Source organism: Macrotis lagotis, chromosome X, assembly GCF_037893015.1.
Source record: "Macrotis lagotis isolate mMagLag1 chromosome X, bilby.v1.9.chrom.fasta, whole genome shotgun sequence".
In the NCBI taxonomy this organism is placed as follows: domain Eukaryota; kingdom Metazoa; phylum Chordata; class Mammalia; order Peramelemorphia; family Peramelidae; genus Macrotis; species Macrotis lagotis.
In genome coordinates this window covers 48,495,302-48,520,744 of record NC_133666.1, presented here as the reverse complement: position 1 = coordinate 48,520,744, position 25,443 = coordinate 48,495,302, and the positions used below count along the sequence as shown (strand labels likewise).

Sequence of the window (25,443 nt, the reverse complement as noted above, 5' to 3'; positions counted from 1 at the left end):
TTCCCTGAACTTCGTTTTCATTGTTCTGAAGCCCCATGAACAGTGTGCTCCATAGAAAATTGGCAGCCATCAGTGTTCCCATGGAATGCTCCCTTAACTTGGAGAATTTCTCTAAGAATGCCATTTAACCCATATGTGCCTCCCACCGCCCCTTAAGATTTACCTGCTAGTCAGAGATTGTCTGCCATCTGGATTGGTGGATCGAGTTCCCACACTGGAAGGTTTCCATGCCATTAAAATCCCAGCTCTCTCTAGAAGATGGCTTATCTATCTCTGTTTGTAGTCAACTACCTAATGAGCCATGTGCATCTCCAGTGTCGTGCCCTCCATTAGATTGAGAGCTCTTGGGAGCATGGACTGATTTTGGGGTGTTGCCCTCTTTTGATGTCCCCAGCTCTCTGCACCAGTGCCTAGCACAGTGGGCACTTAAATGCAAGTTCACTGCCTCTTGCTTGGCAGCTTTATTGTACACTGGAGTCACCACCAATAACTTGCCCTTAGATTTTTGGAGGGTTTCTACATTGTCTAACCACCCAAAAAGCCTAATGTGGTAGGAAATAGCCATAATCTACATATTCCTTTAAAGTTTGCAAAGCACTTTGCCACATTTCATATGAGTAGGGCTCCAAGAAGCACCACACTTCTTGCCCATGCCACTTTTTTCTGTCATTACCAAATCAGTTGGTCACCCATATGTATATTGTTATTCACACAAAGAGAATGATTTTTTTTCTTTAACCATGCCACAACTATAATCCAAATTCCCTTCAGTAATTGGCTTGGGAAGACTGTACTTTTATTCCACTGAGAAAGGCATCAAAGAAAACTGGGCTCATCAACTGTAGTTTGGAGGAAAGGGCACTGAATCGAAAGCCAGAAGGTCCGATGACTTCAACTCCAGTGTGTGTCCACCGTCAAATCATCTGCTCTTTTCTGAGCTGCAGCCCCATGTAAAAAGTAAGGAGAATATGAGAAAGAACTATAGATGCCATGAAGCTTGAATAAACCTGAGCTGCATAGACTTAACCTGCTTTGTGCCAATGATGCCAGTGTCCTGTTTGGCCATACCTCCCAATCAATCAAGACTACTTGGTGGTTCAAATAATAATGACTCATTTCCATAGAGTTTGTTTTTCTATAGAATTTTAGGCATAAGTCTTGCAAAATACTATTCTCACACTTAAATGATTATTGTCTATATGTATGTGTGTATCTGTATGTATGTGTGTGTGCACATATGTATGTGTGTATATATCATTTTGGGTGGTGAGATGGGAAAATGAGAATTTTGGTATTTATTTAGGGCTTGAAAAGTTGAGTTACTGGCTAAGCCCCAGAAGTCACCTTTTGCTTTGGGACAAAGTCAATCTGAATTAATTCCCCATGCTAAATCACCCAGGTGACATTTGAAGAAGAGGACACTGTCTTATTGCCTGGCCACCACAACCATTGGAGAACGGGGAGGTGGGAAGCGGTTGGAATTGGATTTGAATGGGAACATCCTTGTCTCGCATCTGTTTTTAAATCTACTCTCAGCCTATGGAGTACAGGGAACCAAGCTCTACCCCACCCACAACTAGTCAGCCTGTGTTATGATTGGGAGAATGTGAAGAAAGCTGGCTTTAGCGGCTAGGTAAGAGGAGCTTTGTTCTAGGGATATGTAGTAGGATTGTGAGCTGGGGACAAAGGGGCTGATAGAAAAGGAGGGCAGGTGGAAGGATAGGAAGGAGACTAAAATGGAATGGATTGATGGAAGGACTTAAAAGGTAAAAGAGTAATTTGATACGGAGGGTGAGGAGGGATTTTTGGCAGGGAGTGATGTGGTCAAAGCAGCAGGTAATTTGGATGGCTTAGAGAATACAGGATGGGAAAGGGTTGGAGACAGGAAGGCTGGTAATGAGTAGTTGTCTAGCTATTTGATCCCCAGGCCCCACATACAGTTTTAAAGATGGAAAAGGAAGACTTGTCGAACCTGTATGAAGAGGATAGTAACAGGCTTTGCTAATGGACCGAGAGAAGACCCCCAGGTGGTTTTGATGTGCCACTAATTGTTTGACCTTGGGTAAGTCTCCCTCCTGGTCTCAGTTTCCTCATCTGTAAAGGGAACAAAATTACCAAGGTTCTTAACCTTTTTTTTTAATGCCCTGGACCCCTTCTCAAAATAACATTTTTAAATAAATAAAATCAAATCTAGAGGATCACAAAGAAATCCATGATTTGGAAATACAGTTTTAAAATTTTTAAAAGCCTCAGAGAACTGTGATTCTGTGACTCTAAAATAAATCATTTAATTTTTTGTTTACAGGACTGGAGAATATGGAACCTAGAGATAGAAAGGAGCAGCTAGGAGTTTTGTTCAGGGCTGAGATTTTTCTTCATTCTAATTGAAACTGCACACCCCCTTCCTCCCCCTTTATCATTCTTGCCCCATTCTTGTATGATCGTTTTCTCTAACAATCTCTTCCTGAGTATTCTTCCTTTCTCTCCTTTTGGTTGCTCCTAATTGTACCCTTCTAGTTGCTGACATTTGTAGAAAGTGAAATGACCCCATGCAACTCACCGATATCTAATTCCTTCTCTCTTCCCAGGTCAACCCTTCAACATGGGCAGCCCGTCCCTGTTTGTTTTCCTAGAGACACTTCCATTCACCATGCTATCATCTCTGCAGGTACTGTTCTGTTTAGAAGATTCCCTTTTCAGATGCTGTAATAACGTTCAACCTTCGGTATTTCCAAAGTGCTTTGTGGTTAAATATATATATATATATTTTACCCTATGTGAAATAAAGAGAAAAGCCAACATAACTGTATTCCCCAGTCCATTATAACTAAGGTGATAAGACCAATTCAATTAAATTTAACAAGCCTTCTATCAAAAGCCTGGCCCTGTGCTGGGTTTTGGAGATATTAAGGCTCATGGGGCCTTTCCTTGGTTACTTTTTTTTTTTTTGCAAGGCAGGTGGAGTTAAGTGGTTTGCCCAAGGCTACACAGCTAGGTCATTATTAAATGTCTGAGACTGGATTTGAACCCAGGTACTCCTGACTCCAGGGCCGGTGCTTTATCCACTGTGCCACCTAGCGCCCCCCTTGGTTACTTTTCAAAAATTATTTATTTAAGGAAATGGGGTTAAGTGATTTGACTGAGGTCACACAGGCAATTATTAAGTGTCTGGGGTCGAATTTGAACTCAGGCCTTCCTGACTCTCAGGCCTTCCTGACTCCCGGGCCTGTGCTCCATCCACTGTGCTACTTAGCTGCCCCCGTTTCCTTGATTTCAAGGAACTTTTACTCTATATGTGTACAAAGAAGCAAATACAATATACATACAGCAAGTAATTTGTGAGGAGAGATGACACTAACAAGAAGTGGTTCAAATTAACTGTACCAGCAGGCAAAGCCTGGATTCTCAGGCTTCCCCCCACCTCCTTCCCGCCAAGGACCACTGGGTTTTTTCTTTACCTGAGTTGCATCATCTGTAAAATGACAGCCCAATGTCCCTCAAGGCCTAAACTTCATGATTCTGCTATGAGCAAAGTAAAAGGTTGAAACCCAAAGGTAATAGAATTATCACCAGTTTGACAGTATTTGAGAATCAAAGAAATTCCCAACTTGGAACTAGACAATGTGGCGTGATGGAGGACAGAACATCATGCTTGGAGGTCCAGAGACTTGGGTTCAAATTGTGGTTTTGCTTCTGCCAAGTTGCGTGACATTGAACAACTTTCCCTCCCTTGGAGCTTCATCTTATTCCACTATAAAAGGGGTTGGGGGCTCTGGTGAGGGGAAGAGCCTGGGAAGTTAAAGACTTGGAAGAAGCCATTATCGACTTTACTTTTACATCCTACTAAGTAAGCTGTGTCTTCAGTCTCCCTCTCCTGCTTCCCCAACTGAAAGCTCTGGGATGTTGTTTAATAACAAAGCGGATGAACCAAGTTGTAATTGGCTCTAATGAACACTTCCACTAGGTGTAGCCTCCTTTATCTTTTGCCCAGAGGCGCTCCCAAAGCTGTGTTCCTTCCTGCCCTTGGAACTCCGGGAAGAAAATAAGTTTCAGGATCTGATCCGTATTTGCAAATCACCCAAGCCCAAGTGCTTAACAAAACTTCCTTGCTAAGGAAACTGACTTTGGGGAAGGAAGTCAGCTTGTGGACCAGCCATTCCTTGGGCTTAAGTTTTATAAAAGATCTTGTTTCCCAGCCGTATTCTGCAATCTCCTATACCAGCCCCTCCCTCTATGATGTATTAGATGGCCTTCTGAGTTGCCTTGGCCAGGCTTCACCCCATAGACTGGGAAGAAACCCTCATTAGACCCTCATTCTCCTAGCATCATCTGTGACCTCTTTTCAGACACTTTTGAGGCAATGGATAGAGTACTGGACTTGGAGTTAGAAAAGGCCTGGGTTCAAATCTCACCTCAGATACTTAGTAGTTATGTAACCGGGGCAAATCACTTAACCCCCCTCCATTTCCCCATTTGTAAAAATGGAGATAATAGGGCTTCCTTCATAGGGTTCTTGTTAAGGATCAAAGGAGATGACTCGGACTATGCTTTGTGAATCTCAAAGCATTATATATGTTTGCTAATTATGCCTGCCAACGCTATGACTTTGTTTAGGTCTTCCTTGTATCTTCCCTAGTATCCAGATCCTTCTCCCTTCTTGTTCAGGTGATAGCTCTCTTTCCTCCCCTCCCTCTCTGCCCCCACCCCAATTACCTCAATTCTGGAACTTCTTGGAGACTTGAAAGTGCAATGCATACTGGGCCCCAGCCTCACGGTATAAGGGAGATCAGGAGCCAGTGCACAGATCTGAACTGCAGACAGTCTTTGGAAGAGTTAGGATTTGTATCATAAGCATTAGAGGCCATGTGTGTGTTCCTACCCTGGTTATGAGTAAGAAGAATGTCAGTAAAGCGGTTTCCTTTGGTTAAAAATGGATAGGATGGGGGTGGCTAGGTGGCACAGTGGATAGAGCACCGGCCCTGGAGTCAGAAGTATCTGGGTTCAAATCCGGCCTCAGACACTTAATAATGACCTAGCTGTGTGGCCTTGAGCAAGTCACTTCACCCCATTGCCTTACCAAAACTAAAAAAAAAAAAAAGAAAAAATGGATAGGATGGGGAAGATCAGAGTGGGGAAGAGGCCTCAAGTGGGCAAGATCTGAGTTGAAATCCTATTTTCTTTTGGTATTTATCAGCAATGTGATCCTAAGCTAGGCACCTAACTTCTATATGTTTCAAGCTACTCTTCAGGCTCTAAAAGGTGTTACTTGACCACTGTGGAACTCCTTGAGCTTGGCCAGGCATCAACGACACCAAGTTCATCTACTGCATCCTGGGCCATCACTAGTCATCCTAATTTTTGTTCTGTCATTGGTCTTTGATGACTCTGGAAGACACAGCAAGCCTTTGCGAAGCTCTGCCTCACTGAAAGCCAGTTCACACTGCAGTCAAGATATCACCCCTGGTGTCGCTGGTCCTTTTCAAAAAACGAAGGATGAACAAATGCTTCTCTACTAAGTCATGGACGGTTACAGTCTGCGGTTTTGGGGGGGCTCCCATAGCCCCAGATCCTTCAGTCTTCTCATTGGTTTTTGGACTTGGTTTTAAGATATTTCCAGGATGATATTGAAAAAAAATCCTAGCAATAAGATCCAACCACTGGTCCTTATCCTGGGTGAGGAACCTTTTGATTATGAACCAGATTACACTTTCATTCTCATCCAGTGGGCCAAGGACCAAGAGGTGATGACCCCATTTATTGTGTCTGTCTTTGCTAACCAAACAAATAAATAAGCAAACAAATAAAGACACTGGAATTTAGCAGGTACTTATTCAATGAGATTCCCCCTCTGAAGTGTTTGGGTTTTTGGTATCTATCCATGGGCTGGGCATGTCTCTTCCCTGTCCCCCTCTTTCCAAGAAAGGGGATGAGGTGTCTCTTCTACCATAACCCAAGAAAGGCACAAATTTTTGCTAAGGGAGTGAGGGAAGCCCAGACCACATCTGGCCTACCTGCCCTTTCTTCCCAAACCTCCAGAATCTGAAAAGGAAGAACTAGCTGGGCTCCTTGTGGTTTCAAGAAGTGGTCAGTGTGACTTTGGGTCATCACTGAAGATGGGAAGCAAGATAATTTCATGACTTTGGTTTAGGAAACTGAGCAGTAACTCAAAGGAAAGAGAATACACTCGTTTCTTGAGTCTATACAACCCTTGATAAATGAAATTCCATCTCAAAGGCCACTTGCCTTGATGAATGACCATCCTAGTAGGACCTTACTGATATTAAGGCTCAGCCAGCTGGGTGGTGCTTCAGGGAACAGAACACTGATCCTGGAGTCAGGAAGAACTGAGTTCAAATGTGACCTCAGACACTTAACAGCAGGGTGACCCTGGACAAGTCACTTCAACCAGTTTGCCTCAGTTTTCTCACCTGTAAAATAAGTTGGAGAAGGAAATGGCAAATCATTTCAGAATCTTTGCCAAGAAAACTTCAAATGGAGACGCAGAGTTGGACACAACTAAAATGACTAAAAATACCAGCAAAACTAATGAAGCCCTGTCACCTCCCCCCCAAAAAGAGTTATCACATATATACTTCCTTGTTCCTAAATTTGAAATCATACTTTAGTTACTGGGAATTTGCTTGTTCTGAACCTAACTCCTTTAAAATAAAATGAAAAGATTTTTGTCACTGATTTGACTTCTGGCACCCTACAGTGAAAAGAGAAACAGATTTGGATTCAGAGGTTCTAGATTTGAATGGAGGTTCCATCCTGTGAGGTAGGTTGTGCCCATGAGGACACATAGTGGTTGTCAGCTCCATAGTTCTCAATACTGCCTCTCTTAATGAGTCTGGAGATCTTGGGAAGTCATTCTGGCCTTCCTGTCACATTGTTGCCTCATATTGAGCTGGCAATCAGTGCAGGAGAATTCTTCTGTCTTGTATCAACTCTTCCCTAGCAACACCTCCCTCATCTTATATTTGTGGAGTGGCTTTTTTTTACAATTCTGAGCATACGATTTCATATTTATCTCCATTAAGTTACGTCCCATTAGTCAGCCCAGGATCTCTTCTGACAGATTGTCATTCAATATTTCAACTGCCCTATTTGCTCTGTGTCATTTGCAGAATTCATAAACTTTTATCCAAGACACCGACAAATGTGTTCACCATCATGTGGCCATGCATGGATCCCTTGGATACTTCACTGGAGATCATCTTCCATGATGCTATCAAACTTTCCTTTTGAAAAAAAATCAGGACACTTCTCCTTCTCCATTCCCATGGCACATGTCTCTTTCCAACCATCTCATGATGATTCAGTCATAGTGAAAGGTAGTATGGTATGGGGAGAATGCTGACTCTGTGTGACCTTGGGCAAATCACTTCATCTCTCTGGGCTTCATTTCCTCATCTGCCAAAGGAGAAGGGTGGACTGCAGGTGACTTCTAAGGGGTTTTCCAGATCTAAGTCTATATTCAAGAACACATGAGAATACATTCCACGGTTCTTCCAGGATCAGGAGATATAGTTCATCTGGGTCTAATTTCTCACAGTCACTCAAGATAGCTAGGTGCCTTCTTTACAATTTTCCTACCAATACTGGATGTCAATTTCCCATTAACCATTCTTGTTCCGTTTTCTTAAGTCTAAGATTATTCTCTTTGGCAAAGAAAAGGTCAGACACAAAGGAAGGTCCCAATATGTACCAAAATATTCATAATTGTACTTTTGTGGAAGCAAAAAGCTGGAAACAAAGTAGATGCCCATCAACCAAGGAATGGCTAAACAAACTGTGATCTATAAACATCATGGGAGTATTATTGCACCATAAGAAATGACGAGTATGAGGAATTCAAAGAAACATGAGTAGACCTCTATGAATTGATGCAGAGTAATTAAGCAGAACCAGGAAAATAATAGGCATGACTACAAAAATGTAAATGGAAAGAACAACAACAAAAATTGAACACTGTATAATTGTAATAATCAACCTGGGCCCAGGAGATGAGGCAACACGCTTCACTCCTTTAATTGGAGAAATGAGGGACTATGGGTGTGGAACACTGCACATTGATTTTGCTTAACAGTTTTCCTTTGCTACAAGGGAAGGTTCATTGAATGGTGATGAGGGGGATTCTATTTAGAAATGATTTAGATATCAAAAGATAAGGCACTAATACAACTATTATTTTTTTAAATCAGGAAAAAAACCCAAAAACTTCCCTAACGCTCTGGTCAAGTAAGATGTGTTAGCTACGAGGTTCATACAGAAGAGTACTATAACTAAACAGAAAGGTTTATAACATTTAGATTCCAATGAATTATGATCCAAATCTAGGCAGTCTCTGAACATGTAGGAATGCTAGTGCTAATATTCCCTCTCCACTATTTTGATAGATTTGAATATTTCTACCGAACTCATATTCCACTGAAGTAATCCACTTGTGAGGCCCTGGATATGTACCTTTGATAAGCGTGCTTTTAGTTTTTCTGAATAGAAGAAAGTAAGAGCCGGGTAATTCTTACCTTTTCTTCATCATCATTCCCACCATTATTCTACTTGGATCTTTCTTGCCTAGTATAGCTCCTCCCTCCCCAATTTGTTCTTGACTTTCCTTGCCAGACTCAACTCATTCTGACTTCTAGTCCTCCTGGACTTCTTAGTGAATAGTGCCATGGTTTTGTTCTAGGTTTGTTATTTGCCCTTATTTTCCTCCTGTCTTTCTATACTGATCTTTTGAAAATTAAGTTGGTCAGAGAGCAGCCTATGCATCCATATCAGTCTCCATTGGGCTCAACAGAATTATTTCTCTTTGGGTGTTCAGAATTTCATTCTTCAGAACTAGACATTTCATCTTTCTAGTTGTGGTCCAGAAGTCCCAAACTCATAGTCAAATATCATCTTCTCGACCAGCTAGTCACTTCCTACCCTAACCTCTTGTCCACACAGCAGCCAAAAGAACCTGACTGCAATGTGTTTCCCTGACTCAAGTAACTTTATTGCCTGTCTCTCTACTGCCTGCTAAAGGAAGACCAAAGTTGACATAGAATTCAAAGCCCTTTGCAATCTGCCTCTGATCGTTCTGGTCCCCATGCTGTTAAACCACCTTGATTCTCCCCACTTTTCACTTTTCTGCTACCTTAAAAGCTCTTTCCTGTTCCTGACTCTGACTCTTCCTATTTTTCCCTTATTGTCTGACAGTTACACTACCCTCTGGGTTGAAGGGTTTTGGATTGTTTGCCTCATTCCATATTGTTTGTTTCTCTTGAACTCATAATATTTTTATATGTATGAGCATCCCATTTCTCCTAATAAATTGTAAGCTTCTGAAGGGTAGGGGACCCCATCTGATTTGCCTTTGTATTCCTCCAGTCACAATGGAAAGGGTGGGCCACATTGGTGCTTAAATGTCTGATGAATGAGGAGACATGTGGAAGAAGTTACTCTAAAAGTCTGTGTGACCTAGGCTGAGTCCCTTCCCTTCCCTGGACCTCAGTTTCCTGATCTGTAACATGAGGACATTAGACAAATGGCTTATGTTTGCATTCTGGCCCTAGTTCTAAGATCTGAATGACCCCTAAAGAGTTCACACAGCCAGTTGGTAGTAAAATGGACAAAAAAACTTGCAAACAATTGGTTTTGTTTCTGGAGACCTGGGTTTTGTTGCCCAAACCAACAGGTATTCATTAGCTACATGACCACAGCAGTGAGAAAGCTTGATCATTAAAACAAGGATGCTAGGAATACTTGCGATGCCCACTGAAGCAAAAGCTAGCCAAGATAGTCATCATCAGCCAGTGGCACTGCTGAGTATTCAGTCTGCACTCAATAAATACTGAATAATGGGGTCACCTGCCTCTAAGCAGGCTGGTCAACACCACTGTTAAGGTGTTGGAGAGGAAAAGGAAGCTGACCTCCTGAAAGAGTGAGCCAATCAATGAGGTCACCAGCAATCCACATCATAAAGCCCATTTTATTGCCAGTAAACCATCAAAAACTCATTTGTTTCCTGTTTCAGTAGGACCTTATTCTTTCTGACTAAAATCCAGTCATAACATCTCTCTTAAAAATAAAATTCTTTTGAAATAAATAAACATACAAAATAAATAGCATATTTCATAAATAGTGTTTGTCCTTATGCACAATGTTCATGCTTAAATCTTAAATAGTTTATATTTTTTTCCTTCCTACTCCCCTCCTCCCTCTTCCTACATATGGGGTTGTTGGCTCCCCAGGGATTTTGTGGATGGCAGCAATCTCTGGGGGTCTTCTTTCATGTGCTTGATGTCAGGGTGTCTGTGTGGTTTGTGTGGTTGGGAACGCACCCCCCCCCCCAACTCCCCTCCATTGCCCTCCCTTTCCCTCCCCTCCCTTCCCTTTCCTCCCTTCCCCCAACTGCTCTTTCACCACCTCTGGGGTGATGTGTAGGTCGTATTCCCCCCTCCCTCTTCCCCCCCCATTCCCCACCCAACCCTCCCCCAAATCACGCAACCTGTAAATACACTTTCAACAACGAGGGCTCGGCTGGATTGAGTTCAACTTAAGTGCTTCTCTGTTATCGAAGTTGTTAAAAAGGATCGCTTGAAAGGCTAGGAGTATATAGAGCTCAAGGACATAACTGTGGCCCCATCACTGGTGGGGCGGGGGAGGGGAAACAGAGACCAGGCACATCATCTATAGCGGAAGAGGTCTCTGGACATGGAAGGGAGCTTAGAGGAGTCAACAGGCCTGGGTAAAAAGTGGGTGAACTTCTGGTGCCGCTTAGTCCTGAAGCCCTCCCGAGGTGAACCGTCTTTATTCAAGGCCACATAATATTGTCTGTCCGAATCCGAATGCTTGTACAAGGTGGACGCGTAGGTATTGTACCAATTTTCTTCAAACTGCTCCCGGAAAACACATTCTCTGGTGAGTTTCTTCTGTCAGGGAGAGAAAATCAGGCAGACCCCATTACGTTTCTTTTCAAACGGCCCAGAGAAATTTAGATCACACATGAAATTCTCGAGAATTGAGGAAATATACTTCCCTCTTCTCAGCAGGGACAGAAGGATGGATGTTGGGTGTTGTATGTATATAAATATATCATCATCATCATTTCCTCAACAAGTTGTGAAGAAAAAACATATTAAGCCCCTGATAGTTGCCAAGCACTATGCTAGGCTATGGAGATACCAGTATCAAGAAAGGGACTTCCAAGGGTGAGAACAGCAACAGCAAAAGCCTGGAGGTGGGAAAGAGTAGGGCCTGGCCTTAAGTTCCAATGGAGGTAAATTTGCCCTTGGCTCATCAACTTCTTTTTTGATTTCTTCCCTTGCTCTTCAAGTCTCCTCCCCTTCTAAAAACCCACCATCAGTAAAGGAGCTGAATAGTCGTCACACACAGAGGTGTCAGTGACAGAATAGCTTAGAATAAATATGAGGATGAAAATTACTCCCTTGTCTCCAATCATTTTCTACTTTCCTCCAGATAACTTGGAGGAATTAAGCCAGGGGGTGTTATTTTCATTTTATACTTGAGGAAACCTAAGCTCCTGGGAGGGTAACATGGCCGAGGTCATGCAGTTGTACATGACCTGACCTGAGCCTCGGTTGAAAGGCAGCCCCATTTCCTCTACATAATGGGCACAGGGGCACGGTTAGGGCTTTAAGCCAATTTGTGTCTGGGTGAGGTTTCCTGGAAATGATATCCCACAGGCATCAATCACTGAATGTGTCGATTGTGTATAGAAATCTCCTGTTCTGAGAAAGCCCAGAGAAACAACAGGAAGGGATGGCAGAAGAGGCAGAAGACCTGAGTTCGAACTGTGATTTTGTTACTTGTTCCCAAAGTGCCTTTGGGTAATAGATTCAATGACCTCCCAAGATTCCTGCCAGGTCTATCAAAATCTTGGAGCCAGGGGTGGCTAGCTGGTGTAGTTTAGATAGAGCACTGGCCCTGGAGTCAGGAGGACATGAATTCAAATCCAGCCTCAGACACTTCATAATTACCTAGTTCTGTGGCCTTGGGTAAGTCATGTAACCCTCCATTACCTTGCAAAAAAAAAACTAAAAAAAATCTCTGAGCCAAGGAGCAGGTACCTAGACTACTAGCCAAAAGGATGCTGGGAATGGGGGAAAGGAGTAGAATTACTCAGAGCTTTTGCTCTACCAGGAAAGCCAGGGCTTGAAGTTTTAAACAGTGGAGAGAATCCCCCCCCAAAAAAAATGTAGAAAAAGAAACCTGACATAAAAGAAAATTAAAAACTAAAAAAAAAAATCACTTTAGAAAGAAACCTGACATGAGCTATAACACAAGAGACTCAGGTTCGAGCTGAGGAGGTACTTCCCACAACATTGGTGGGTATTAAATACTAGAGTGGCATAAGTGAAAGGGGGGGGATGAGGAAAGTAAGTCACTCTCCTCTACTGGACTTTTCCTTCCTTGTGTATAAAATGAGGTTGGATGCTCGGCTTGGCCATTCTCTTTTCTATGATGGGATAGCTTCACCCTAAACCCCTTCTGGCTGAGGAAGCAAGGAGCCCCTTGCCATCCTCTGGGTGGGATTCCAGTCAACCACACTAGCTGCCAGGTAGAATAGTCTCAAACCTATATAGGGCTCCCAAGAGATGAAGGGCCCCTTGGAAGAACCTCAGCTTTGGCGGCTTATCCTTTCACCCTTGATGTGACTGCCATTTCAGAAGGGGACAATGATACCAAGTGCTGGGGACAGGCCTATCTCTCAGATGTCAGGAAAAAATGTCCTACTGCAAGGAGGGGAGAATGGGGGGGGAGGGGAAGTGGCCTGGGAAGCAGACCATCTGGGAGGAGGACTGCCCTGTGGGCTCCCTAACCTTAAAAGCATCTGGCATGGTGGGGTCTGAGCTGGTCACAGGATCAGAGTGTTAGAATTGGAGGGATCCCCAAGGATTATTTAGCCCAGCCTCCTCTTGTTATATGAGGAAACAGACCCAAAAGAAGAATGTGATTTAGTTAAGGTCTTTGGAGAATAGATTTTCTCCAGCCTAGAATGGAAATTAGAAATGAAGGGAAAGGGGCAGCTAGGTGGCGCAGTAGAGAGAGCACTGACCCTGGAGTCAGGAGGACTTGAGTTCAAATGCAGCCTCAGACACTTCATAATTATCTAGCTATATGACCTTGGGCAATTCACTTAACCCCATTGCCTTGCAGAAACCAAAAAAAAAAAAAAAAAATGAAGGGAAGCCCCCATAAGCACCAAGGTTAACAAGGGGAGGGGCTTTCTTTTCTGGCTGACATAAAAGTTCATGATTGCCTAGAGGTGTCCCCAGTGCTTGCCTGCCTCTCTCTGACGTACTATGGTGGGGGGTGAGGGGGAGAGAGGAACCATGCAGGCAGCGCATTATACTGTGCGAGCAGCACTGTTCTTGAACTTGTCTAACCTGCCTTTGGCAGTTTGCTTTAAGCTAGTCACTTCCTTACCTTCTCTGCGCCTCAGTTTCCCTCTTCGGCAAAATATGGAGGCAAGACTAAGGTAGATCATCTCTTTTCTTTTCTTAGAAATGGGAATGATCCTCACCCACCCTGCTTTGTTCTTGAAAACCAACCCCGGAACCAACAGTTTTAGGCCCAAATTAGGGAAAGTGTGTTTTGGAGACAAGAAAGTTAGGACAAGGAGCAGGAAGTGTGATTTTCTGGATATTGCCAAAATCTGAATGAAGACAGAGAGTGGCACTTTCTTTGCAACCTAGACTTAAGAACTGCCTAGAGCATGGATGTGCCTAGGGCTCCCCACTTTGAGGTCAGCCCCCATCATTTCCCCTATACCAGGTGTTCAACACACAGCCCCACTCTTCAGGTTGTAGCCCAAACCAGACCAATGGGGAGTTCCTATCCAATTTTAATGAGTTAATGTATTAATAAAAAAGAAATCTATAAACATTTATGGTTCTCTCAATCACTATATAGTCTATGGGGATCCTTAGTTACAGTTTGGTGGCCCCCATTTCTATTTGAAATTGACACCACTACATCAAGTGGCCTCTCAAGAGTCAAGAAAGCTGACCTCAAATCCTGGCTAGTCATCTTACCTCTCGAGTCTGATGTGTAAAATGAGAGGACTGGAGAAGATGATTAGAGGAGTAAAGAGACCACTCATGCCTTCACTTGGGTCATTGGAAAACAATAGTTTAAAAGCACAGGGTCCAGCACAAATCCCTCCTTCCCAAGAATTATGGGACCATAATCGACTATTGTTTGGCTAGGGTCAATCAACCAGTCCCAAATACATGTAACTATATTATCAGAGTCCAATCTCTCCATCTTGTCAAAAACCAAACCAAACCATGAGAGACTTTTGTCAAATGCTTTGCCAAAATCCAGTTAAGCTCTAACTATAGTAGATCCCTGATCTCCTGGTCCATTAGAAAAGAAATTAAGCATGTGGACATGCCACCTGTACCCAGGCCACCTGATTAAGGGTGGCCTATAAAATGAATAAATGTCTTCTATATCCTCTGCAACCCTTTGGCATTGCTTTGATCTGACTTGATACCAGGTCAAAACAAATACAGATCCAACCTGCTACCATCCCTGTCTGTGCCCTTAGCCTAAGGTATTGAGTAAATAGTTGTGGGTTCTCTGCCAAGCTTGGCTGAGCTACAGTTCTGCTAGTCACTGCCCTTGTTCCTGAATGGATGGTGCTAACCTCCCTAGAGACCTGTTAAATGGGTTGACCCCAAGTGCCAGTGTTTTGTTCTTGATGCCTTTAATAGGTTTCCTTCTTTCTGCACTTTGCAGTGGTGGAAAGGGCCCTGGATGCAAATCTCAGCTCTGCCAATTACTAGCCCCATGCCCTTGGGGCAAGTCATTCACTATCCCTTGGTCTCAGTGTCCTCTTTTAAAAATGGGGGGGGGGGGAGTTGGATGAGAAGACCCCCCCCCAAGATCCCTTACAAATCTAAAACCATAACTCTCTTCCCTCTAGGCTACCTCAGCAAAATGTCCTGCCATGCACACCACTCTCCCCTTTCCGGGTAGCATGTCATTCTTGTCGTAGTTCTGCTTTTGGAACCACCCAGTACTTCTGCTCTAAGCCTAAGCTGTCAGTTACTGAAAAGGTTGGTGCTTAGCTGACATCCCTCAGCGCTACTCCTCTACCCATCATGAAGCCTTATAAGATCATAGAGTCAGATTTAGAGATCATCAAGTTGAATCCTATCATTCTACACAGAAGGAAACTGAGGTACAAAGAAGTTTGTAAGGTCTTTCTGACTCCAAGGTCCACTCTCTATCCATTATATCTCATGTAGTAGGGGTAGGGGGCTCATCTTTCTTGAGGTCTAGGCCTATTTGGAAAGATGGTTGGTGTCAAGGGGTTTGGCATATAGCTGCTTGTTCAAGGCAAACTGAGGCACACATGGGGACAGCAGCCTCCCCAGTTGGGGCAGAGGCTCATCTGCCTGTTCCTGGGCTGCTCACCTCTAGAAAGAGAAATTATCACCACCCCCTTCTCTGGCTGTGCTAGGTAGGGGTTCTGCTTCAGACAAAGGATGAGTTGGCATAGCTGAAATCCCCAGAACTAAAGGCAATTTCAAATATGGGAAGAGTACATAGCAGCCTATGTGGTACAAGTTGGCCTGGTCTTCAAATTAGATCATAGATCTTTGAAGCTGTTTGGGATCTCAAGAAATGGCACAATTTGGCTGCTTCCTTTCCTTTCTGAAAAGGAAATTTAGAAAAATTGACTTGCAAAGGCTTACACAGCTAGTCAGTTATACCTAGAATCCAAACTCAATTCCTAGTTTATTACTCTTTATGCTGACTTTCCATTGCCCCCAAATCTCTCTCTGACCACCTGTCTTAGTGCCCAACACTTTACTATTAAGAGTTAATCCTTTGGATTCGATCTTCCTCTCTCTCCTCAGGGCTCCTGTTAAAATTAAAAATAAGTCCTTAGAGGGCTGGCAGTAGGAGTACTAACCCATCAGCACCCACTAGGGTGAATTTATTTGACAGATAAGGAGAAAGGTCACTCACCAAACTGCAAAGCCCTAAGTGGATGATGGGAAAGTGAGGGAAGTCATGTCTTTCTGTTTAAGTTTGGAAGCCAGCACTACTCCTTACAAGCTACGTGACCTTGGATATGTCATTTAGGCTTCTCTATAGACCTCAAGTTTCTCTGCCACCAATTGAGATCTCTTCCAGCTTGGACATCCCATGATTCAATTGATTTGATGTTTAGGTGGGAGGAGAAGGTTGCCTGGGCAGGCAGGCGGCCACTGGAGTGAGAATTGGGGAAGAGTAAGGGCCTTGGGCCCTTCAGGGAATGTGGTCAGATTGAGGGACCCTTCAGTGATTTTACTGAGGTTTCGACCTATTGAAAAGCTAGGCTATGTAGGAGGAGTGGGCAACCCAGATCCTGCTACCAAACTGATTCTTGGGAAATCACTTCTGATGATGATTAAAAGAGTTATTCATTAAAAAAAAAATGGAATATATCCTCAGAATGTTTTCTTGTGTCACCAATGGAAAGTCAGAATCTGGGTCCCAAACAAACCACTCAGAAAATATCTTCTGGCCTTCTCTTCAGAAGAATCATCTCCCTCTTTTGCTAGTGCTAGGATTTCTACTACTTCGAGCTAGCCCAAACTCAAAAGAAATGGCGAATCTTCAACTTACCGAGCCATATAGCTCTCCACGCTCATTCATCCCTAGATACAGGCCTGAGTCCACTCCTCTGATGCTGATCAGTCCCACAGCCAGGCTGATAAATTCCAAGATTCCTATAATGAAAACGGAAAACATAGTCATCATTAATGATATAAAAAGGAAACTTCCCTCCTCTCTTCCCTGGTCTTTTTTTTCCTTTGATTGTCAACACTTTGGTAGGTTACGTGGTCAAAGTGGTTTTATTTAAGAAATGACCATGCTTAGCCCTGGAGTGAAGGATGAGAGGGAGTGGTTCAAGAGCCTTGGGGTCTAGTCTTGGCAGGGCCATTCTGCTTGCCTTCTGCCAGGACCCCCTAGACCTCTCCAGGTTTCAAATTGCTCCATCCATAAAATGGGAACAACAATCGATCATTGATTTGCAACCCGTATGCTTCCTATCCCAACTCTGAAATCTTCAAAACTAACCTCAAACCATTCTTTATGAATGAGGATAGAGGCCAGTGGGTCTGCATCAAAAACATTTTCCAACAAATCAACAGACTGTTGAGAATCCCACATTCTACTGTGCCAATTAGAGACTTTCAGGAAGTATTCAATTAAGGCAGAGCCAAAAGTCATCTTAAAAGGTTCTGCCCCAACAACGTGTCTCCCATGCATATGGTAAAGCCATGCAAAGTTTCTTGCAAGATGCCACAACCAAATAACTTTGTTTGATGACCCTTTGCTTCTATTAGCATCAAGTCCCTAGTAAACAATGTCTTCCCCAAAGGTAGTCCAAATGGAAGAGTTGTGGGAGTAGATCCTCCATATACTAAAGTTTGTGCCGCTACTGAACTGCCTCAAGCCCCAGGACATTTTCAAATCGCATCTATGAGCCTCATGGTCACTCAAGAGTTTCAGCCCAACTATTCACACATTAAAAACCAAGTGGATGGAGGCATCTAGGTGCCACAGTGGATAGAGCACCAGCCCTGGAGTCAGGAGGACCTGAGTTCAAATCCGGCCTCAGACACTTAATAATTGCCTAGCAAGTCATTTAACCCCATTGCCTTAAATGAATAAAATTAAAAATTACAAAATTACAAAATCAAGCGGATGAAGACTGCTTATTGTGCAGATTCAGATACATACTTAAATGGATTTAGGTATCAGCACCACATGGGTGTCATAAAAGGAAACATGCTTAAATGGAGAACCCAGCTTGCCCATTGGCACTTACATCTTGGACCCAAATGGACAATGGCCTGGGGCTTACATTTAAACAGGAGTAGGAGTGGGACTGGAATGCAGGTTGTTTTAAGCTTCTCTTAAAACAAAGAGTCAACTCTTGATTGTGGATGACTATGGGCCAAGAATTACTCAAAAGCTTTGCCCAAAGGGACACTTTGGGGAAGAAGCAAAAGAGAGGATTTCTGTTTGAGAGCTATATGAACATGAAAGAAAAGATAGATGGTCCAGTCCCAAGGTGAGGAAAACCAATGACCCAATCTCACACTCTACCACAATTCCTAGAGAATGAGTATTGACAAGTCAAGAATGGATAGGTTGGGTTTAGGCTTTCAGCCCTGGAGGATCCACATGAAAAGATATCCAGCCGAGGGGCACAGTGAGAAAGAGAAAGGACTGACACCAAAGCCATTATTGTGTTGAGAATCTCAGCTAATTCACAGATAAAAGGGGTCAACAGCTTTCTTCCTAGCTTACCTCTTGACAGAGGACAGAACACTGGCTTACTATCCTTTAGAGTGACCCCTGCCTCATTTCTCTCCCTCCTGGCCTTGCAGCTAACTCAAAAAACAAAACAAAACAAAAAACCAAAGTGCCACCTGGGGCACTGATTGAGTGGGACTCCTAAAATGTCAAGGTTAACCAGAAACCTAGAACCTAGAACATTAGGCTACTAGGTGGCAGAGTGGATGGAGTCCAGGACTTGGAGTCAGGAAACCCTGAGTTCCTATCTAGCTTCAGTCACTAATTAGTTATGTTATCCCCCTTCTGTAAAATGGGGGTGAACAGTAGCCCTTTACCACATAGGATTGTTGGGAGGGTCAGGGAGACAACTGTTTTGCAAATCTTTAATTGCTATATAAGTGACTAATTAGCCATTTTTAGAGCTGGAAGGATGTGGGAACAGAGCAAACACCTCATTTTATAGAGGAAGAAGCTGGGGCCCAGATTGGTTTGCCCAAGGTCACACAGCCAGCAAGTGGTCAAGCTCATCATTTGCCATTTCCCTCCTGAGAATTGACAAATGGCCTTCCAAAAACATCCCGGGGGGGGGGGGGGAGAAGAGAAATATTAGGTTCTAGGAGGTCCATCTCCCAATTCAGAGCTAAAAAGATAATGGATGGTGTCAGACTTGGAATAGTCTCTTTCTGGGAATATCCCTGCTTCTGCAGACTTGGGGAAAGTTGGTAAGACCCAAGATCATTTTCTTATACTCAGAGCTAACTAGGCAAAGGTGGAGAGATCAGGAAGGCCCTGGAAACAAAGGAAAATGGGGTGGGGTGGGGGGGTAAGGGTGGGGAAAGGAAGTCAGGGCTAACGCAAAACTTCAAACTGGACCTACGGGCCAATGCTGTTCCTATTGAAGGCTTCTGGATCCAAACTAGGTAAGCAGAATGGGCTTTTTCATCTGATAGTCATGTGGCTGTCTTTGTTGCCTGTGTTTCAGATGGTTAGGTCAACTTCCTCCACCCTGATCTAAAGGGGTGTACTGTGTTTATACAACGCTCTATGTGGTGGTCCATATGGCTAAGGTTTTTCTTTCCTAAGAACCTGGCTCACCCTGCTCTGTTGATTCCATATGAAATCCTTGATTGCATCTAGTCCATTCCCCTGCTGCCTGCAAGAACACTGGGAAGGTATTCTATGGGTTTCTCAAACCTTCCACCATTCTAAGGGTGAAAGGGCATGACTTTCCCCCATAACTCATTGTAACCTCTAACAAGAGGAAGAGTGCTATAGCTTCTTCCTTTGTTGTTGGCTTTTGGTCATTTTTTTTTTTTTGGCATGGCAATGGGGTTTAATGACTTACCCGAGGTCACACAGCCAGGTAATTAAACAGTGTCTGGAGATGGATTTGAACTCAGGTCCTCCTGACTCCAGGATGGCTGTTCCATCTACTGTACCACCTAGCTGCCCCTAGTTTCCTCCTTTGTAAGAAGGACTGACATGCACTAAGTAATGATGCCTAAGTCATCTTTAAGATTCTTTGCAACTTTAAAAACTCAGTTTTCCTTAGCCTTCATTTAAGAATATTTTGGGGGGCGGCTAGGTGGCGCAGTGGATAAAGCACCGGCCCTGGAGTCAGGAGGACCTGGGTTCAAATCTGGTCTTAGACACTTAATAATTACCTAGCCGTGTGGCCTTGGGCAAGCCACTTCACCCCATGTGCCTTGCAAAAACCTAAAACAAAACAAAACAAGAATATTTTTGTGTTGTCTAGTAGTCTGATCTTATCATTTTATGGAGGAGGAAAATTTAGGACTAGAAATTAAGTGACTTGCCCAAGGTCACATGGTAAAGAGCAGATGCTCTGATTCTCAATTCATTACTTTCCCTCCTGGGCCCCACTACTGCTCAAGAAAGCTTAAATCTCAGAGGTGTGGACTTGTCAGACAAATCTTCCACGTCCCTGTTCTCCCTACTCCTGAAATCCCCCTGCCCAGCTGTCTTTGGGCACCATGTTGGTTTGCCAATTTTCTTCTCAGCTGGAGTGCACCCAAGGAGGGGGCCTGCTGAGAGGTACGTGATGATAGGATTGGCATTCCTGGCCAGCAGGAATGCAGGGTGAACAAGTCCTTTCCCCCCTTTTGGAGTTTTAAGGGGAAGTAGGTGTCGGAGGGCAAAGTTGCTAAGTGGCTAAAGTTTTTCTCTAACACTCCCTGTCAGCAGCCAGGCCTGCAACCCTCCAGGCCCAGAGCATTTGCAGACTGAAGTGGAAAGAGCTCTGGATATGCTGTCTGTACACATTGTCAGATTCAATTGCTGTAGCAACGATTTTGCTTAAGTGACTTATTTTTTAATATAAGGGAGGGGTCAGTTTGGCAGGGAGAGGGGGAATAGGTCTAGAAAGAACTGTGCTGTATGAACAAAAGGCATCCATTAAACTTTTTAAAAGACTAGATGAGGACCCGAGTTCAAGTCCAGTTTCTACTCCTTCCTCCCAGTGTAACCTTGGGCAAGTCTCTTCCCTTATCTGGGCTTTCTTCTATTTAAACTGAGGGTCTGGACCAGCGATCTCTAGTCTTTGGAAATCCTTCTCGTCATCAACCTCCCTAATCAAAACTTAGACCTGTGTCCTATTCCTTCTGGCTTCTCTGAGATGGTCATCAAATTTTATGGGAGTTTTCTTGAAATAACACCTTATTCAAAGAAGTTTCCAAAGGGGAAATGACCCTCAGATGTAGATTGTTGGCTTGGAAGAGAAATTTTTGCAGCATGAATGGACCTCTTGGTCCAATCTCAAATCCAGCCTTCTATCTACAGCTAAGGATAATTGTGGCCATACCCATTGGACAAAAGAACAATCCTCATTCAAAAACTTCACTAATAATCCAGACTCCCTCCCCATCTGCAGTAAATAGACCCACCGTCCCAGAAATTTCTGAGAAACCTCAAGAATTGTGACTAAACAGAAAACCTGGGTTCAGGGCCACAGGCCTTTCTCTCTCCTGGGACTCCAGTTTCCCTCCTCTGGCTCCAATTCCTCTTTACAGGTTTTCCACGTGATATCCCCTTCACGCCTCCTATGTTCCAGTCAAATTAGCCTTAGTGCTATTGTTCCCTGACCATGCCATTCCATCTCCTGCCTCCATGTTAGTACCCAGGCCGTTCCCTCTGCCTCAAATGCTCTCCTTTGTCATCTTGCTTAATGCAATCCTTGAGGCTCCCTTCAAGGTTCAGCTCAAGGTCTTTTGTAATTCTGGCATTGATGCTCCCCGCCCTGTACCCCCAAATGACTTGATTTTGCAGTTACTTATCTGGGTGAGTGTTGTTTCTCTCCAGTAGGAAGTAGGCTTCACAGGGCAGGGACTGTTTCATTTTTGTTGCCTAGGACAGACAGTGGGTGTAGTAGGTGCTTCAAAAGTGGTTGGATGGGGCTGAATTGTAATGGGAATTAGCTCAAGGCTTGCTGCAGAGAAATCACCTGTGAGCACTATAGAATCGGATGAAAAGTGGAGGAGCTGGGGCAGCATGGCTTGCCACCCCCCCTGCCCAATTCTCTGACCTTTTCCAGTGCCAGAACGGTTGGCACTGCTTGATGGGCAAACCCCAACGTCTCTGGGCTCTGCATCAGTTCCTGGCCCCCTGCCCCTATGGCAGAGACTAGACTATCCGCCCCCCCCCCCCACTCCTCCCGCCTCCATTCCTCCGGCTGCCAGGCCCCGGGTATTGTCTGCCTCTGGGTCTCCAAGTGCCCATTGGGAAGGCTGGGGTCCGAGCAGAAGGGGCCGGCTGGCCAGCCAAGCAGAGATTTTCAATCCTCCTGGCTACCGAATACAGATGGGGAAACAGTCCCCCGTGCCAACACGTTATTACTTGGAGTCAGGGCTGTGCTCGGGCTCAGCCGGGCTCTCTCTGAACATGCGGATTCCAGGGTAATCCTCGGGGGCCCTGCTCTCCAATTACAACAAATAGCTATTTACTTTACGGGGCCTTTGGAGACTACCCCCCTTCCCCCAAAGCAGAAATCTATAATATTTTATATCTTCAGTCTGGTCTCCTTTCCTCGGCAGGAATGTTGACTGCTAAAACACTTATGGAATGTTCAAGTTTCGATTTATTGAATACTCCGCCTGATTAAGTCCAAAAGGAGGGTGGGGTGGGGGGAAGGGCTCCCCCATCCTTTCCTACCAGCTAGACCCAGGTTTGGCTTGGGGCTTTTGCTAGCTTCAAAGTCGGCTGGGAAGGCGGACACAAGACAACTTGGAGCAATGTTCCAATGGCCTTTATGGGAAATCCACCAATCTGATGAGGGAGAGTCCTGGGACCCGGCGATGCTGAGTCTCTCTGGGGCAGAGGTTGTGTGGGGGAAAAGGAGGTAAGAGGGAAGCTGGAGGAGAGGAGGAGGGGGGAAGACATGCTCCTGGTGGTCTGGCAGGATCGGGTGTCCCAAATGGACCTGTGAGATCCTTTAGAGCCTAGGATGTTGTAGCTGGGGAAACTGAGGCCAAAAGCAATTCAAGGGCTTGTCCCAGATTACCAGGCTAGTTAAATGGAGCTGGGACTTCACCTCAGATCTTTGGATCTCAAAGGCCACTTTCTTTGCCTTTGCAACCCTCAGCTAGGTCTTGGGGACCCTAAGTGGGAATTAAACACCCATGGTCCCAGTGTGCTGGATTTTGCCTTTCCGTTGACCTTGCTTGGGGCTTCTGAAGCTTGGTTCTCAGCTTTGGGTACCAGGAGGGCCTCCTCCCATCCCTGCCCTGAAGGCTTGCTCCTTCATTCTATGTCTGTGAGGCTTTCTCTAACACACACCAGCAGCCAGCCACCCCAGAATCCTCAGGCCAGTCCTCTATGGAAAAAAAAATCCAGTTCTGAGGGCAAAGGTGAAAGGGTTCCCTCCCCTGGAGAAGTGGGGAGAGCTGAGCCAAGCTAGCAACCTGCAGTGGGCCCCACCCCCTCCCATTCCCCCTTAGGGACCTGCTGAAAGTTTATACAGACACCTGCAGCCCTCAACTGAACTCCCCCCCACCCCCAAACTTACTCTCCTTCAGCTCAGAATGCATTTTTCCAAGATGACATAGGCCTCATTAGGGTTCCTGCCTGCTCTGAGCAGGCCAGCCCTGTCCCCAAAGCCATTTTCCAGGCTGGGCCCTGCCCTCAGACCCCTACAGTCCTTCACGGTGCCTGCTTTTGGCTTTTCTAAGTGTGGCAGGAAAGATAATTGGGGGGGGGCGGTTGGGGGGGGGGGGAGTAGTGCAAGGGAGGCTTAGGAAGATGAGCCTTGAATTTGCATTGGCTAGGGGGGTAGGAAGGGTCATCTCCTTCCTGCTTGGGGGTTCCAGAGGCTCTAGGAAGGGAAAGCGGGGTTGCTGGGGCCTGAAGATTGGCCTGGTTGTCACCGCACCTGCGGAATGACAGCGCTGGGGAGAATAGGAAATTGAAAATAAAAATGGCCACATTGCTAAGGAGTGAGCGCATTTGTTTAGAGACCTAATGATCTCCATCCTGGGACATGGTTTATATTAATGTGTAATTAGTTCTGTATGTGAGACAGGCGGCTGTGCCCTTTGAACAAGCTGCCATGAGCTGGGCAGCCGCGGGGCCATCCTAGGAGCTGGGCAGAGGAGAGGTACCTGGGGCTGGAGGCGGAGGGGGAGCCAGTCCCGCCGACCCAGGCCGGGAGGATCGGAGACCGGCTAGACTGGGGAACGGCCCGAAGCCCCCGTCGGTGGGCACCGGAGCCAGCTGTGCCAGTGACCGGCGGCTCATTCGTCCCCCCCCCCCCCCCCCGTGCTCTACAACAAAGTGCCGTTCTCCCCAAAGCTGAGACCTGGAACCCAGACGCCCCCCCCCACTCCACTTCCCATTGCCATGGGCCGGTCGGGCTGGGAAGCTGGGCTAGACGGGGCGATCGGGCCGTTCCTTGCCAAGCCCTGGTCAAGCAGTGCCAGGCGCTGTCAGAGGACTCTCCCGAAGGGGCACAGCACCGGCGGGGCGCCGAGCTAGCCGAAACGGTCCCGCCCCGACGGAGGAGGAGCCCGCTTGGGGAGCGGGGGTTACACCTGCTTCTGTCTCCCCCCCCCCCCGCCGGACGGCAGGTCGGGCGGCCACGGCGCCCCCCTCCAGCGGCCGATCTGGGCGCCCCGCTCACCCGGAGCTTCCTCGGCGCACCGACGCCCAGCCTCGAGGGCAGCCGGGGGGTGGGGTGGAAGCAGCCGCCGGCTGCGCCAGCGCTTCGGTTCGACCCGTCTCCTCCCGGAGGGCGCGCCCACCCCCGGCCCCCCCTCACCGTAGCGGCTGTGGTCCTGTCGGGTGCCGTGGACCGTCCCGTTGGGGAAGATCTCCAGGTGGAAGCCGGTCCGGCAGTAGAGTTGTCGGCGCCGCAGGATCCCCTTGAGGTGGGCGAAGTCGGTGGGCGAGCCGCGCTGCAGCTTGCCCTCGATCTGGCCCAGCCGCTCGGTCAGGAAGCCCGGGGAGTCGGCGAAGGGCATGCTCCCCAGGGACGACGAGAAGCCGGGCGCGTCCCAGTCCAGAGAGGCGCCCAGGGCCCCCCCGAGCTCGGCCATGGCCCGGGCCGTCCTCGGGGTGCGTGTGGGGGGGGTGGTGGCTGCGGGTGTGCGCGGGGTGGGGGGGGACCGAGAGTGTGTGTCCACAAGTGGGAGCGGGAGAGGGTGTGCGCGCCGGGCTGTGCGCGCCGCGGGCCGGCCGGCCGGCCGCAGGGCCGAGGGGAGCGGGCAGGGCTGGCGCCGAGCTCCCGGCTGCCCGGGCTGGCCCGGCGGGCCCCCGGCTCCGCGGCTGGGCTGGCCGGCCCCGGGCGGCGCTGGCGCTGGGGCGGCTGCTCCGCGGGCCTCCCTCCGGCCGGGGGCGGGGGGGGAGGACCTGCTCGGCTGGCTCAGCGGCGGCGGCGGCGGGGAGCGCGCGGCGGAGACGGCTGCTGCGCGGCGGCGCTGGGAACAAAAGTGGCGGGGCCCCTGGGCCTTGATCTCGGGCTGCCTTTCATCCCTCGCTGTGTCCGGCTCGCCCCGGCGCACGCCACTTTATATACATCCGCACTCACTCCCCTTACATTGACATATTGGGTATTTAAATACAAGCCACACCTCGCTGGCATCCCCTCCGAGATTGGTGTGCGTGCTTTGGGGTTGC

General features: G+C 46.4%; 1 protein-coding gene and 1 long non-coding RNA gene across 2 annotated transcripts in view; one reads left to right on the top strand and one right to left on the bottom strand.

Moving 5' to 3' along the window:
• Window positions 1–10,486: 10,486 nt before the first annotated feature.
• On the bottom strand, window positions 10,487–24,863 carry FGF16 (fibroblast growth factor 16). Its single transcript, XM_074200877.1, has 3 exons — window positions 24,587–24,863; window positions 16,636–16,739; window positions 10,487–10,919 (listed from the first exon to the last, which is right to left on the bottom strand). The coding sequence occupies exons 1-3, from the start codon at window positions 24,861–24,863 to the stop codon at window positions 10,674–10,676; spliced, it is 627 nt and encodes a 208-aa protein (XP_074056978.1). The 3' UTR covers window positions 10,487–10,673.
• The window catches only part of LOC141497976 (uncharacterized), a 52,071-nt gene continuing 51,234 nt past the window's right edge, over window positions 24,607–25,443 (top strand). The window contains exon 1 of the long non-coding RNA XR_012471501.1: window positions 24,607–24,695. This is a non-coding gene — a long non-coding RNA (uncharacterized LOC141497976). The remainder of the gene's footprint in view (window positions 24,696–25,443) is intronic.